Raw genomic sequence first — 16036 nt, forward strand, 5'->3', positions numbered from 1 at the left:
GCCAAATTGGAATGCCAGATTAATTTGCATAAACGCATTCATCTAAATTCACAATGTAACACTCCGCGCGGCTTTTTCTACGCGTTGCAAACTCCCATTGACGTTAACATTCGATTCATAACTCGGAGAAAAGAATTAAAGAGAAAAATCCCGGGAAATCTTGTAACAACGCGATATTATACCAATATTACTTGTCTATATGTTAAAAGGGGTTGAAGGTAGTGTATTTACGTTTCTTTTGGTGTCAACTGACATTGTCTTCAATAGAAGAATGAGATTTAATCGGATCCTCATGCACGAGACGCGAGATTCGAGAAAAACGTGTTCGACTTCACCCTGTTAATTCAGTTTAAAGGCAACGGAACTATTCTGTCTTTATGTTTTTACTGCCAGTAAAGACAGGGTAATATAAAAAGGGTTTTATTAGGTAACCCGCCTTTGAGCGTGGTACATTCTAATGTTAAAAAAAGGAATGCTAAGCCAATCTTAATAACAATTTTTAATTTCAAAATTTTTATTAGCCAAATGGGGACAATTCCAATTAAAAATATATACATTTTAATTTGTTATTAAATTCGATTCTAAATTATTTCAATATACCTTTGAAAACCATTCAAAATTAAAATATTTATTAATTATATTAAAATTATTTTAATTTTCAATATTATTTTTGGGATAAACGCCTATAAGTTGGCTTGCCCCTTGAACATTGGTGTATTGCGGGTTAAACATTTCTACAGGGGCTATGGGATTTAACATGGGGTTGTTTCACCCTAAATGTCGGCTTTGCCTGCATACAGAAAAAAATCTATTTTTTCCTAAATTGAACATTTTTCGAGCATTGATTATCGTAACCCCAAAGTATTAGGTATCCTTAGAAAGCCAAGAAATAGGGCTATAACATACTGAAAGGACTTCCATGTATCTCTTATAGAACCATAGTTATAACACTCCAAAGTGCGTAGAGTAAATAAGAAAATTTAAAAAATATACATTTTTAACAATTACGCAAACATAAAATCGTGTATGAATATTTGATGTTTATTTAAGCGTAAAGCATCTTTTAAACTACGTCCCTACCTTCCCCCAAGTTATCAAAAACACGTTTCAGGTGCAAATCTTTCTACCCTTAAGGCAACACAACGATTGCAAGGCAATCCATTGCAACTGGTATTTCATTTTTCCCCCGACAACTACTCGCAAACATCAACGCGACAAATTTCAACTCCCAACTCCTAAAAATACACTTTTCTTGGCCAGTTTTTTTTATAACAGAAACCCTTAGGCAAGTAAAACTATAGTTTGTATCGTGCCAAGGCTTAGTGAGAGCTAGCCCCCTAGGATGTTATGCCTATAACTTGAACGTAACCTTTTCACGAGAGAGCGCGAACGGGAGCGCGCGTGGTTCAAGTTTTGTCCCGCGGTGAGCGCGTGATTACTTCCGTAATTGGCGGGAAATTCGTTCGTTGATGGGATGCTGCGTAGCTGGAGAGTTTTCCCGCCTAAAAACCCAGGAGCATCTCGCGCGCCTCCGATCTCGTTCTCAATCTCGCGCGCGCTCGCGCCAAAACACGCGTTCGTTTTTACTTAGTTAATGAAGGTAAAGGCGGGGATACATTATATATTGGTTAAAGGTTAAAAGCACGTGGTTTAGACGTTAAAAAATATTGGATGTTTGAAGATGAACGTGTTAAAGCGTCACCTTTTCCCGTTCAGTTTTGGCAGGAAACAAATTTTCTCGGTGACAATATTAGAGAGGGGAGCGGAAAAGGGGAGTGGGAGGTAGTCGACAGTCTTACGTTTTCACACACAATTTACCTGTCATAGTTTTTATCCCCCAAAGTGACAATTCTGTATAGTACTTTCTTTAATAAGAAGTTGAACATTGTACACAAGAGCTACTGTCAACTGGGATAACGTAACGGGGTCATAGAGGTCAAAATAAAATATTAACTTTAGGATAAATTATAATTATGGAAAATTCAAAAGATACTGCAGGAAACGCCTTGAGGGTATGATGCATAAAATTATTCCGCATCAATTACTCTTTAGAATTAAATTTTCCTTGAAAATCTTTACGATAATAATCTCCATATTATTAAATTGTGATCCGAGCTATTTATAGATAGTTTTCACACATGGAGGATTCATACCATTTACACCAGGAGGCCAGGCTACCTGGAGGACAAAAACCCGTCTGCTTTTGTCCTCCAGGTAGCCTGGTCTCCTGGTGTAAATGGTATGAATCCTCCATGTGTGAAAACTATCAATTTCTGCTGCAATCCCTATACATATAAAGTGATCTAGTTCGAACTCAACAAGTTTAGGGGTATAAAAATAAGCCACCATCTTTTTAACAAGGCAATACACGTAAATTTCCAACAAAGTGAAGTGGCCCTTACCTTCCCTTGGACAAAGACAGAACGAGAGGGGGGAGGAAAAGGGTTTAGAAAAGGAGAACCAAAAAAAAAACCGGACGTGATCCGCGGGTTTCTACTTCGTTTTTAAGATCATGCAGGAAACTTGAATGAACAAAAAAAAAAAAAGATCTTACTCATCTTTTGTCGTGTGGCATAAAAAATTCACAAGAAAAAGTCCCGGGTCTAGTTTTGAAGGATTCAACCGATATAACAATGGTTTGGAATATTGTCTAGACACCTTACGAAATATTTTTAGCTGAATACCGAATCCATTTCAAAGCAATATCTACAGTATAACGAGAAGAGACTTTGACTCTACTGACGAGTGACTTAGATAAATTTATTTAAATCAAGGTGTATATGGAAAGGAAGCACGGAAATTAGTTTAAACCAACAGGTACATTGTCGTAAAACTATCCCAAGGTTAAATTAGAATACAACAATGAAGTAAGTATAAAAACAAAACTCAAGTATACTAAAAATTCCCAGAATTATTATATTAAATTTCTTATACTCATATTAATAAAACCAAAATATTAAGATGATATCTATGGAACTATGTAGACTATATCTTACAAGATTTTTTTTCTCTACAAATTTATTATTGTAGAACGAGGGGCTCGCTACTCTTTCCCAAAGTTTCTAACCAGATTTTACAAGTTAGATCATGTGAATCGTATTCCATTTTTTAAAACTTTTTTACTTGCAAGGATCTGCGGATCAGTCATTTAAAAAAAATTGCACGTTGTAGTCGAAGTGACTGTCCCCTCGTTCTAGAACCCCTTAAAATGGTGGTGGTGGTTTCATTATCCTTTCTATTGTATAAGATATAGTGCTTTAGCAAGCAAGAGTTTATTGAGGTGTACCTACATAAAACTACCTCGATATTAAGTCAATCTTACAATAATCTTACGAGTTAAGAGGGGTTGGACATTACGCCGCGTCTTTAGAAGTCAACGAAGGTATAGTTGTACTCTCCTTAAGAAAACTGAAACTGTCTTACACCCCCGCGTGTCATGCACGGACACGCTATATTAATCTTTAACGACAAGTTATCTTAGGAACGAGAAGAGTGATTTGCCAAATATTGGAGTTTTATAACGGATAGGATACCTTGTTCATTCCCCACTGTTGTCAACGGAAAATGACACCAGGAATTTGCGCAACCGCAAACGTCAAACGGAGGGTGAAAGTTGAGAACGAAAAGGCACTATCTTATTTTATCGACTCAAAAATGATGATTTCCCATAGAACCATCCAATCCCATTCACTGCTCCTATAATTATATCCTCACTTTTATTTAGAACACATTGTATTTATGATACCTATGGATGAAAATTACAGTGGCCTTTTTAGTATGTACTGTTGAGTGACTTCGACTCGGACAATTTGTCATCTGATATTCTTTGTGATGGGGGGGAACCATTTAACTTAATGACGCTAATTATTATTATTATTATTGGGATGGAGATATCAAGTGGTATCGTGTTCTAATAATTTATTTAAAAAGGGCGTTTTTCCTACTACAGATTTAACATAAGATTTTTGGCATGTCGAGGCGTTTAGTTATGATTTTTACTTCAAGTATAATTTACTTCTGATAAACAAATTTGGGATAGAGATATCACGTGGTGTCGTGTTCCAATAGTTTATTTAAAAAGGGCTGTTTTATGGACTACAGATTTTACAAAAGATTTTTTGCAATGTGGAGGTGTTTAGTTATGATTTTTTACTTCAAGTATAATTTACTTCTGATAAATAAAAATCTAACGCCATATTAATCAATTAGATTTTAATTAAATTAACACATGTCAATTAATATGTCTTTCGCAGATAAAACAACAAGCTAATTAATTTTAACAACCAATCAAAACCCCTTGAAGGGAACGGAAAGGTCGGCCTAAATCACCCACCCGTTCATCACCTGGAAAATAATTCTAAAATGAGTACGGTCAAATCATCACCGTTTTCGAGTCGTACGAAATCATTGAGGGAGCGTTTCGGTTCGAAACGAAGTTACTCGGAATCGTTCAAGGACCCACCGGTGACCGCGTCGGAACCCACCGGGATGGGGTCACCCGATTTGACAACGCATCGTACCACTTGTCCGAGTATTCCGGCTCAACAAAGAATCGCCGCCGCAAGTACCGGACAATTACGCTACTCTCCAATGCAACAGGACGAATTCAACCCGTACGCCGCCTTACCAGAAGAAACTTATTGCAGCGCTTTGGACATTAACAGTCAAGAAGGTTAGTACCAATTTTTAATTAAAAATATATAAATTTTATCATTTAATAGTTCCATTTTAATAAATTACCAAAGTTAGCCTAATTACGTTAATGTTCTAGACTGAAAATTTTGCACATATGCTTAAGTATACTTAACCGTTAATGAGTTTTTGTTAATCACCAGTTTTTTTCGTAATTGAGCCTTTAAAATAAAACGTGTCAAATATTTTTCAAAGGTGACCCAAGGTTTCCGTGGCAAAGAGACGCGGCTATACAATGCGATATGTCAAGCGAGGAAGCATCGTCTTATACAACCGCGGGGTCAAATAGAGGTCATTCGCCGGATTACCGGTCATCTACAGTCGAGGGTCTTTTATCAGCCCCTCACGGTAACCGAAACCAATCACCAACGCATAATTATTCAGGTAGAACAAGATGGGGTAGCGAAGCCCTACCATCGAGTCCCCAAAAGGAGTCCCCTAAAAGAAGGTCCATGTTGCAAAGGGCCATGTCCCTCGAACGTGGAAGGTAAGATAAATAAGACCATGGGTTCAATTACAACAACCCATATGTATCATTCATTCCTAATTATTACCTAACCAATCAGATCAAAGGGCGGATTAAAACACCAAGCCTCATTGGACGAAACGCGGGAGACCCGAACCTCGGTCAACAAACAAATGTACGTCCCACATCACGTGCAAACTTTGACCCCCAGTTTGGAATCTCAAGTATCGGTCGAAAGTTCATCACCGACAAGTAAGGACAGTCTTCATAGCTTCAACAGTAGCGGGGGTCCGGTGACGAGCGGTCATACTAGTTCCAACGCCAGCGTTCATAGCGTGACGTCATCGGGTAGTACCACCCCTAGCGTTACGCCCCCTCAATCGCCACCGACATCTAGCGCCTGTTCCAGAAAACCCAGTTTAAGCGAACGCAAAAAATTGGGATTTCTACGTAAACAAACTAACTCCGCCCCCGAATCATTCGAGGATACGACCACGCCCACACCGGAACGCCCAACTCCTCAAGCCACAAATTACTTCAATTTTGAATGCATGCAACGATTATTGGAGATGTCTATTAAAGCAACGGGCTCGCAAACAGGAGCCTTAGCGGAAAACAGAAATTTTTTGCTGAATATACCAACTCAGGGTAAGTTAATTACTGTTCTCTGTTGTACCACGTGGTTCCAAAAAGGAACCGGAAGCTAGTTACCTTTCATTATATTAATCCCAATACGAACTAACTACTTAATACAGTAATGTCATCAAAGGCACTTAGTACCCTTAATTTATGCGACCAGACTTAACAGAAACACCCTGTAAGATCAGGGATAGATTTAATTTTAGAAGTAGGAATGGAGAACAGAGTAATCTGGGCACGCGTCAAAGTCCAGGACCCCCTAGCTTCCCCGGGACGGGGGGGGTATGAAAGAAGAGGCGGGTCATAGCGAGCGACAGGTTCAAAAATATAGGATTTTATAGGACTGCTGGGCTCCCTGTCTAGCTCTTCCCATAAAAAAGAGCTTCCTAGATACGTTGAGTGAAAAATGGCACGGTACACAATGATTCCAATTAACTGTATGCATTCATGGCAGAAAATACGGCATTAGCTTAGCACTTGACTTTTGGGAAGGTAAAGCGGCGGATATCTCATTAGCATAGAACATACAAAGGCGTATCTATATTATTATGACAAGACAGGCGACACATTTTTCATTAAATCTGTCTGTATATAACGCTACACGAGTTACGGGACAAGAGAGGCGTGTATTAACTTTCAAAAGTCAAAATAACCGTTGGAGCGTAAAAATAAAGAATAATATGATGTCGTATACAAGAGGCTTACTATCTTAGACACTTGTAAATCATTAAAACTGACTATTATAAGGAATGCGTACAGCTAATTGGAATCATTGCGTAAGTGCCATTTTTATCAACGTACCTAGGCAGCTATTTTTAGTGGGAAGAGCTAAAGACGTCAGAATTATTAATAGGCGTGAAAGATAGTAAGTTCTCAAGCCCGGCCTACAAAACGTGCGTAGAAATAAACGTGGGTTACATTTGGGGGTACACAATTATTCCTAGTAGCTGTATGTATTCCTGCGTAACAATGTGTTAAGACACTATACTTTGCTTCGTAACGAAACCGTTTATTACCATTTTTTATACTCCTGGCATTAAGCCTTGGTCGGCAGGATTTATGCATAAAAAAGAACATAGTTTTTAAGCTATGCGTCGTTGAATATTTAGTATTTTTTTTCTTTCCATGAGTTTTCCATGCAGGTTTTCAATGATATTTATTTTTATTTTCTAAACCTTAGGAACTAAGTTATCTTTTCCCCTGAACATTGGTGTGTAGCAGGAACAACAGTTCTACAGGGGCCATAGGTTTAACATGGGGTTGTTTCACCCTAAATATCAGCTTCGCATGCAATACATTAATGCAAAACAATAGAATTAATACAGTTGGGGAATGATTTCAAAAAAGGTCAATTTTAAATACAAATAGCTTTGGGCTATGATGTATTAATATTAGATTAATATTGTTACTTTAATATTATTTATATTTATGTGATTGCACTGATTATTAAAATCGATATTGGCCATATTAAAATGTAACGTATCGTAAGGATAGGTGAGGCTTAGCCCACTCAATGCGAAAATAAACCGCATTTATTCATATTTGCGCACCAATAAAGGGTTACATAGAAAAGGTTTTAGCTCTCTCTATGCAGTAATGTATATATTATATTATGTTATATTTATTTGCTAAGACGCTAAGAAAGGCGGGGGCTTATGATTTTGTACTCCGGTGTCTGTCCGCAGTGTTTAATTTATCCTTTTTTTCTAACGTGTACGGCAACGTCTAGCGTGGAATTAGACTTAGATATTCAGGTTTTTTTTATTTAAAAATAAATTACACATTCTGAATTTAACGACTACGTAGGTGATCAAGTGAAATTTAAACTTAATGGTAATTAAAATACGTTTAGTTATTAAGGCAGCATTATTATTTTGGATTAAAAACCAATAAACTAACTTTCCTTTGGTTAGAGTTATTGATTAATTGATTGAAATATTTATTTTTAATTTGTAGTATGACCGGAAATACGTCATGCTTGTTGAAGAATACAAATTACGCTATTAATCACTGTATTAAATTAAATTAAATTAGAGTTAATTACGTAATTTTAAACTTAAATATATTTTACGTAAAACTCCGCCAGATGTCGCGTCAAAGTTAGTACACTTATTTCCGATCAATACACCAGCATCTTCAGAATGAACTACTTCCTTACCTACGACAATTTATCACCGTGTATTCATACGCGCGGTAGTACAAGGCATAAAGATAATTCAAGAATAATTTAGAGAAAGCCATGGCGCAATAATACATTAATAGGAAAGAAAATAGTACAAACAGGGGGGATCCTCTTTGTTAATTATAATTAGGACTGTTCGTAATGATGCTAACGAAGATCGAATTTCGGAAACTAACTAACGAACTCGAGACCTTTTGTTCAAAATAAAAGAAGCAATGAAGTGGAAGGCGAAACAGGGGTAATTACCTATTTATAGCTTCGTCACTTCGTACTTATTGCATCCTAAAAGTTAAATAAACCTGAGTGTTAAAAGACACGTGACACCGAGCGAATTAAAACGCGTTGAAACAATAGCCTATTTATCCCCAAGATCAAAGCGAAATGATCAATGGAAAAGTTAATCTTAATTAAAACAGAAACATGAGGAGACGATTAGCAGTGCATATCACGTGACTGTTACTGTTCACTAATGTACAGGGAGGGGGGAAAGGTCACGTCATTTAAATCTTTCAATTGAAATAATTAATTTTTCAAAATATTTATATAATACTGAATATTTTCTAGTAATTTTTCTTTTCATAAAATTAAAACCAAAATCCTTAATTAGTCGTAAAAAATTCATAATCAAATAGTCACGTGGTTAAAATTAAAATCATTCAATAAAAATTTTAATTATCAAACACTTCCCTAGAATTTTTCCTTATCACTTCGTTTTGATTAAAAATCCTTAATTAGTTAAAAATAAATTTCACGGGTCAAGAAGGTACGCCTAAGCGCTTGACTAAATTTGACTTCGTTTTATGCAAATATAACCTGATGACAGCATAAAAGACAGAAGGGTAGAGAGAAAGTCCGAGGGGGTAGACACCCTAAAAGATGTCATGATCAATTTCATTTACCAGCCACCACCCGCAGGTGTAAATTTCACGTCTACCACAACTAAATCTTATCTATGGGATAAAAATAATCACTCCAATTGAAGCAATTAAAATATAATCATTCTAACTCATTAATTAATTAATTTTTCCCGTGTGTCAATTACGCTGCATGCAGGCTCAAAATTCAACATGAATTAACAAATTATGTCACCAATCACCAACCGAATTGGAGCAGTTGTTGGCTACTGCTATTTTCTGCAGCTGGGTATAGAGGGAAATTAAATGTGATGACAAAGATAACTGCATACAGTAATATGCTATTATATAATATTAAAGTAGATCTGCAATCACTGATTGGTCAATACAGACAAATTAAGAAGCCATAATTAAGACTTAGAGAAGATTTAGTTCTTAGTACGTACCCCCTCGGTTAACGGAAATTAAAAGCAAGTAGAAAGACGTGTGGGTATGTGGGTGGTAATGAAAGACAAGTACATCCCCATTCTTTTCCTTAATAAAGAGATGTCTACCTAAGCCTTGGCCTCTAAGATTTCTAATACAATTTTTATCTATCAACTTAAATTTTTTTCCAAACCCTCTACTCATCTTAGCATACATTAATCTGCCCCTGAAACCCACGCATAAATAGAGAACAGGCACTAAGCTTCTTTCGGAGTATTATCTTTATAATGGGTAAAGGTAGTAAACTGTCATTACTCTAATATATGATGAAGCCTTTCTTTTTTTTTGGGGTCAAATCCTTACTTCATTATCGGAAGCTAATAATGTCGTCCCTGTCTTGTTCAGGATGTACAAAAATTTGACAAGTGGGAAGGAATTTAAGAAAACATCTACAAGGTTTAGTTCAGATTAAGTTAAGTCTTGTTTGGCCTTCTTAGATATAATTTTAATATAAAAATTATAAGTGTATTAACACTATAGTTAAGAGCCTTAAAGTGCTTCATATATTTTAAGTTTGCTTATAATATTAGGCTTTGAAAATGTTGGGTCTATGTTTAAACAGTTTCCTAAAAGATGTGTCAGAAATTAAGGGGGAAATCATCAATTTTGAGAATAAAAAATGTTTTATAAATTTTGAATATTTTTTAATTTAGTATGGGCAGGGATTGATTTAATTTTAGAAGTAGGAATGGAGAACAGTACTAGTAATCTGGGCGCGCATGCGTCAAAGTCCGGGACCCCCTTCTACAGGACGGGGGGGGTATGAAATAAGAGGTGGGAGGGTCATAGCGAACGACAGAGGTAAAAAGGAATTACGTCACTATTTTTCCCCGCCGTCCCCGCATCAGCAACGTCATCAAAACGTATAGTTTAAGTGAGCAGCCAATAAGATAATTTAAACTTTTCGTTACGACGTGTTGGAGGGAGGGGCTCTATACTGGGCATAGTCTATGAGTCGGAATAACTGAAGTAAATACTAACCGTTCTCCATTCCTACTTCTAAAATTAAATCTATCCCCGATTCAACATTGGATTGGAATGTTTTACCAAGGGGTCATTTGTCAAACACTCCAATCCGATGTTCAATGTTCATAACTGGTGTTAGGGGGTGCATGCATCTCTTATGGGGGCATTCAAAAAATCAACTGGTCATATAGAAAGAAGTATAAGTCACATTTTCGACTCAAAATAGTCCAAAGAACAGTCTGACAGACTTTCAGAAACACGACTAAATGACGTACTGGTTTAGTGTACTGTTATTTATTCCAAAAAAAAAAAAAAAAAAAAAAAAAAAAACAGGAAAACTTTTTAATAAAAATTGTTACCATAACATTTAACGACTTTCCTTAGTGGTGTTTACGTTTCTTCATTTTAAAGACGTTAACATATGTACGACTCTTTCTGTATTTTTAGAGCTTGTTGAATGTTGATAGCTGTTCCCCCCCCCTTCCCTCAGCCCAAAGTTGCATTTAATTTCTGACGCCTTCTACAAAATATTTCCAGAATCTAAAGATATTTTCTATTTTTTTTTTAAAGTTCTCGCATTTTTGAGATAGTCATCAGATGTAAATTAAACGTAACTCTACAGGAAGTTATCAAAAATAACCAGATTTTATCTTTTATTTATTAATTTTTTTTTTTTTGGTTATTTTAAAGTTACCGTTTGAGATAGTCATCAGATGTAGATTAAACGCTACTCTACCCGAAGTTATGAAAAGTAATTTATATTATACAAATTTTCAATGATTTTCTTACATACAATCATGTACTTCTATAATCAGGTACTAATTAGTCGAATACCATAAATAATTAAAAGCATTAAATTAATTGAGAAGTTAGTTTACTAGTTAGCCTAGGTTTCTCTGATGACCATAAGTTCATAAGATATGATAAATAAGTATGGCACTACACTCGATATGCCCTCGACCTGCAGCAAATTTGGTTTGAAGCCATATATATATATCGTCTTTGTAAAATGATCCACATACCCAATTAAAGTCCATTCTGAAGAAAACAAGGTGCTCAAACACCTAACTCTATTTTAGCCCTCTAATACCTTTGTAAAGGTTGAGCTTAATACTTCCAATTAATATGTTTTTATTTCTTCCAAAATTCTAACAAGTTAAAACTTACAAGGTTGTCTAAGAAATTCACTTTTAAGTGTATTAAAAAAAATAATATTTTTTATACTAAGCACGTCGCACATATTTAAAAAAAAAACTGTATTTTAATTTCTTTTTACGTTTAATCAAATTTAACTGTATTTTAAAATACCATAACTCAAAAATTAATGTATCAAGATAACCCAGCAGCCCATATAAGTCTAAAACTTCAATTATCTGAGAACAGGAAGCGTTTTTGTTTAGTGTGTGCGACGTTCTTTAAATAAATAAACAAAAAAGAAAGAAAAGGTTTTAAGATATAGTAAAAACATTTTGTCGTAATTTCTGCTCAATAAATAACACTCTTGTTTTTAAGAGAGAAAAATCAGAGGATTGGGATGAAAAATGACTGGAGATATAATAGATTACATTCTCCTTGGATTACTCCGTTGCTAGGTTACCATCAGTGACGTCAATACTAGAAATAAGGGGGGGGGGAGAAAACAGAAGCTTCGGCTCCGTATCCGTTTTAAAAAATTTTTTTTTCAAATCCCACAAATATTTAATCCATTTAAAATTAATTTATATTAAAAACATACTACAGGGGGGAATACTTCGAGGGGCTACTCACTCAATGGCCGTGTATTTTATTATAAGTAAATGGTATTCACATTGAGTCTAAAGGGAATTTGAGAGTGAGTAGCCCCTTGATATAGTGTTGGTTTTTATTCCCCTTCAATCGTAGCATAAGTTCATAAAATATGTTCTATTTATAAGTTTGTCAAGTCTAGTAAGTTAGAAACTGGAGCTTGTAATTTTGAAGTGATTGAGGTAGGTCAGAGATTCGAGGTAAAGCGACGTACGCCTGGTGCATGAGGCGCTGCTGTCAAAGGCCTAATTAGTAATGCAGACTAAATAGGAGAGCTAGATGGAACTTAAGTCCTGATACAAAATTAATTAACCACCACCGAGTGTAGTAAGTACTTCAATTGACTCGCTTCCGTTGTTCTCCTTCTCGAACTATGGTTATCTCGAGAACTGTAAGTCTCTAGGAGGTAGCATTACGAATAGTACAGGTAGTGTCATACTTATCATGTAACATATCTTATAAACTTATAATAACAATAATAATTTTATAATGTATAATATTTCTTAAAAGAAAACATATGAATTAAGCATTTCAAACTAAAACCTTTATATCTATTTATCTTTTACAGCTCGTGATGGAAAAAGTCCAGCTGGTTACTTAAGTTTGCCATCCCCTAACTTACAAGGAGAGGTGAGTAGTTAAATAAATTTCCTTTAAATGCATCTTAAAATGGGGGCAATGCAGAAGTGCTTCTATTTATAAACCTGCACCGAACAAAAACAAGTTCAACTTAACACGCACCAAACCCAACGAAACAAACCCAAGGGGAAATCAAATTTACACAAAAATATTGAATAATTATTATTATAATTTTTTCCCCGCCTTTTTAAGGTATGAGAAAGGCGGGAAAACATCTCGCGCAATTTTATAATGTTAAGGTTGATACTAGGGACAGTGGCGAGTGAGCGAGAGAAAGAAAGGTCTCGTGGTTTGAATTCCGTATGATCTCTGACTGAGGTTTGACCGCGCACGTTCTGCTCCACGTGTTGTCAAGGCAACACTTTACTTACAAATGCGATGTGGTTATATTGCATGCACATACTAGATCGCGCCAAAATTCCCAACCTCAGGCTTCGATGGTCGCGCAGTTATCAAAAGCAAATTGAACTAACAGAAAGTGAGCAGGGCACTGAAGAGGTTAAGTTGTGTATGCCAATCCCAGTATAATTATGTTTACGACATACTCCCAACTTCTACTGCAAGTCTGGATAATTCTTTGAATTGTTAATTTGTCTGTAGACCAATTTGACCAATCAGTGATTGCAATCAGATCTACTTTAATATTATCAGATATTATTACTGTATGCAGTTGTCTTTGTCATCACATTTAATTTCCCTCTATACCCTGCTGCAGAAAATAGCAGTAGCCAACAACTGCTCTAATTCGGTTGATGATTGGTGACATAATTGGTTAATTCATGTTGAATTTTGAGCCTGCATGCGTAATTAATTGACACACGGGAAAAATTAATTAATGAGTTAGAATGATTATATTTTAATTGCTTCAATTGGAGTAATTATTATTATCCCATAGATTAGATTTAATTGTAGTAGTAGACGTGCAGCAACACCTGGTTGGTTGCTGGTAAATGTAATTAAACTAAATTAATGGTTAATGACTAGTATTAATATTAATACACGAGTTTTAAGTAATAGATAGTATACACCAGGACTACCGCAAGGTGGCTAAAATTCCCAGCAGACACTTAAAGTGATCCACGTGTTTTTTAAACCGAATAAATCAATATGAAACCTTAAAAAATCATCCAAAATAGAAATTTACAACAAAGAATAAAAAAAATAAGGGAAGCAAATATGCCACTCCACTCTAGAGAAGAATCAATGCGCATTAAGTAGTTGCATTGATTTGGGAAGTGGCTGGCACTTGTCTCTATAGGCCTAAGGACTAAGAAGGTACCATCGTACTTAAGTTAAACAGGCCTAATCTACCTTAAGGCTTAAATACGGGAAAAAAAATAAAAAATAAATAATGAAACTCCTTTGAAATAAAATAGGTAGGTACTTCCGGACGCATAGTACAAGTAAAGAATAAGTAGTCTACAATTATAGACAAAAGTAAATTAATAAAAAAGTAATAAATCTATCTAAGTCATCCTCCACTTCAAAATTAGCTGGGCTAGTTTAAATTTTCAATTCTTTGGGTTCTACTGGCCCTGTGGCCACTTAATTAAATAAAAAACCTCCCAAGGTTTCACCAATTTAAGTGGACAATGTCCAGTTTATTTAATTAAAACGCTAGAGCTCTACTGCTCATATGTCCAGTTTAAAAAGAAAATGCTTTGGGGATCCACTAGCTCTGTGGCCACTTAATAAAATAAAAACCTTCCAAGGTTTCACCATTTTAAGTGGCCAGTGTCCAGTTTATTTAATTAAAACACTAGAGCTCTACTGGCCATATGTCCAGTTTAAAATATTCCTTATTTCTCAGCCTGAATAATATGGTCGGTTATGGTTAAAATATCGATAACTTCAGTTTGATTTACTTAACTTGTAATGGAAGGAAGGCCAATACCATACCTATCTGGTCTCAGGGCCAAAGAAAAAAAAGGGTTTAAAAAAAATAGAAAGAAAATAAGGAGGAAATTGGGCCAACGATCTCCGGTCTCCGGTCGGTACTAGCTAGAATCACCAGGGTTTTTTCTTTTATTTGCTCACTAATGAATTCCAAGGAGCTACCTAGATGTCGTTGTCGGTTGGCTACAGGAGCTCTTGTTGTTCGGGGATGAGGAGAGGGAGATGTTGCGGGAAAGTAGACCCTAAGGAAGCCAACGATTGAATACAAAAAAAAAATGTATAGTAGCCTATAGAGTGTGTAGTCAGCCATACAAGTTTCCGACGGTACGTTTAAAAAATAAAGAGACACTAAAATTCTTCTTAGTACAATCTCAGTACTCTGTCTGTCCCTCTGTTAATAACGCTTGATATAACCTAGATTAATAAATAAAAGGATTTGTTTTGTGGTTTTTTACGGAATTATAGGATTTTATAGGAGAAAAAAATGTGTTTTTATAGGAAAATATTATTAGTACAATCCCAACGCTGTCTGTCTTTCTGTTAATAACGCTTCATTTAAACTAGTGGAATAAATAAAAGGACTTGTTTTAATGTTTTTTATGGAATTATAGGATTTTATAGGAGAAAAAAATGAATGTGTTTTTATAGGAAAATATTCTTAGTACAATCTCAGTACTCTGTCTGTGCTTCTGTTAATAACGCTTGAATTAAACTAAAGAAATAAATAAAAGGACTTGTTTTATTGTTTTTTATGGAATTATAGGATTTTATAGGAGAAAAATCACGTGTTTTTATAGGAAAATATAGGACTAAAAATGCAAGCTCACATACATATAATACTATTTTGGCTTAAACTATACGTGTAGAAAAATCTAAAGAAAATTAAAATAACAAATTAGATTTTACTTTGAAAGAAGTATAGGAAAATATAGGACAGGTTCAAAAATAAAATGAAGGATATTACAGGATAATATAGATCAGGTTAAAAAATATAGGATTTTATAGGAGGGAATTATAAGACCACTGGTCCGCCTGAATAGATAATTTTAAACCAAAGCCCGTCCTCTTCTCCTGTACATTATATTGTCAGTATCTCTTTAAGTAACAGAGAGAAGAGATAGAGGCGATCTCTAAACTCCAGTCGGAGAAAAGAGGAAAGGAGGTAGAGGGAGGTAGAGAGTGAAGGAGTAAGGAATTTCTCTCTCTTGTGTTCGCTCTGAGCCTGGAGGGGATAGGATCACTTGACAAATTTTGCTAGCGCTAAGAGGATACGGTGTTAGTACTAGCTTACGAATACCGATCCTGTGTTCCGAAAGTTACGCTGTTTTATATAGCCTCGATTTCGAAAACTAAACCGAGAGTGTTAGTGACGTGTTCTATCTCCAAATCAAAAATATAATACCTACGCATTGATTTAAAGTAAAAAATAAA

The 16036-nt window shown here is 35.4% G+C and overlaps 1 protein-coding gene across 1 annotated transcript; it reads left to right on the forward strand.

Moving 5' to 3' along the window:
* Window positions 1-4324: 4324 nt before the first annotated feature.
* On the forward strand, window positions 4325-5929 carry LOC149653798 (uncharacterized). Its single transcript, XM_089846703.1, has 3 exons — window positions 4325-4672; window positions 4888-5179; window positions 5259-5929. The coding sequence occupies exons 1-3, from the start codon at window positions 4363-4365 to the stop codon at window positions 5863-5865; spliced, it is 1209 nt and encodes a 402-aa protein (XP_089702829.1). The 5' UTR covers window positions 4325-4362; the 3' UTR covers window positions 5866-5929.
* The last annotated feature ends 10107 nt before the right edge of the window (window positions 5930-16036 follow it).

The sequence above is a fragment of the Phalangium opilio genome, unplaced genomic scaffold (genome assembly GCF_054372755.1).
Source record: "Phalangium opilio isolate 3A_F unplaced genomic scaffold, DU_Popi_V2 ptg000081l_1, whole genome shotgun sequence".
Classification (NCBI taxonomy): domain Eukaryota; kingdom Metazoa; phylum Arthropoda; class Arachnida; order Opiliones; family Phalangiidae; genus Phalangium; species Phalangium opilio.

Bases quoted from the DNA above. Each gene is read 5' to 3' on its own strand.
- LOC149653798 (XM_089846703.1), top strand. From the start codon at position 4,363: ATGAGTACGGTCAAATCATCACCGTTTTCGAGTCGTACGAAATCATTG. The intron at 4,673-4,887 runs GTTAGTACCAAT...TATTTTTCAAAG, and splicing joins GGACATTAACAGTCAAGAAG to GTGACCCAAGGTTTCCGTGG. The intron at 5,180-5,258 runs GTAAGATAAATA...CTAACCAATCAG, and splicing joins ATGTCCCTCGAACGTGGAAG to ATCAAAGGGCGGATTAAAAC.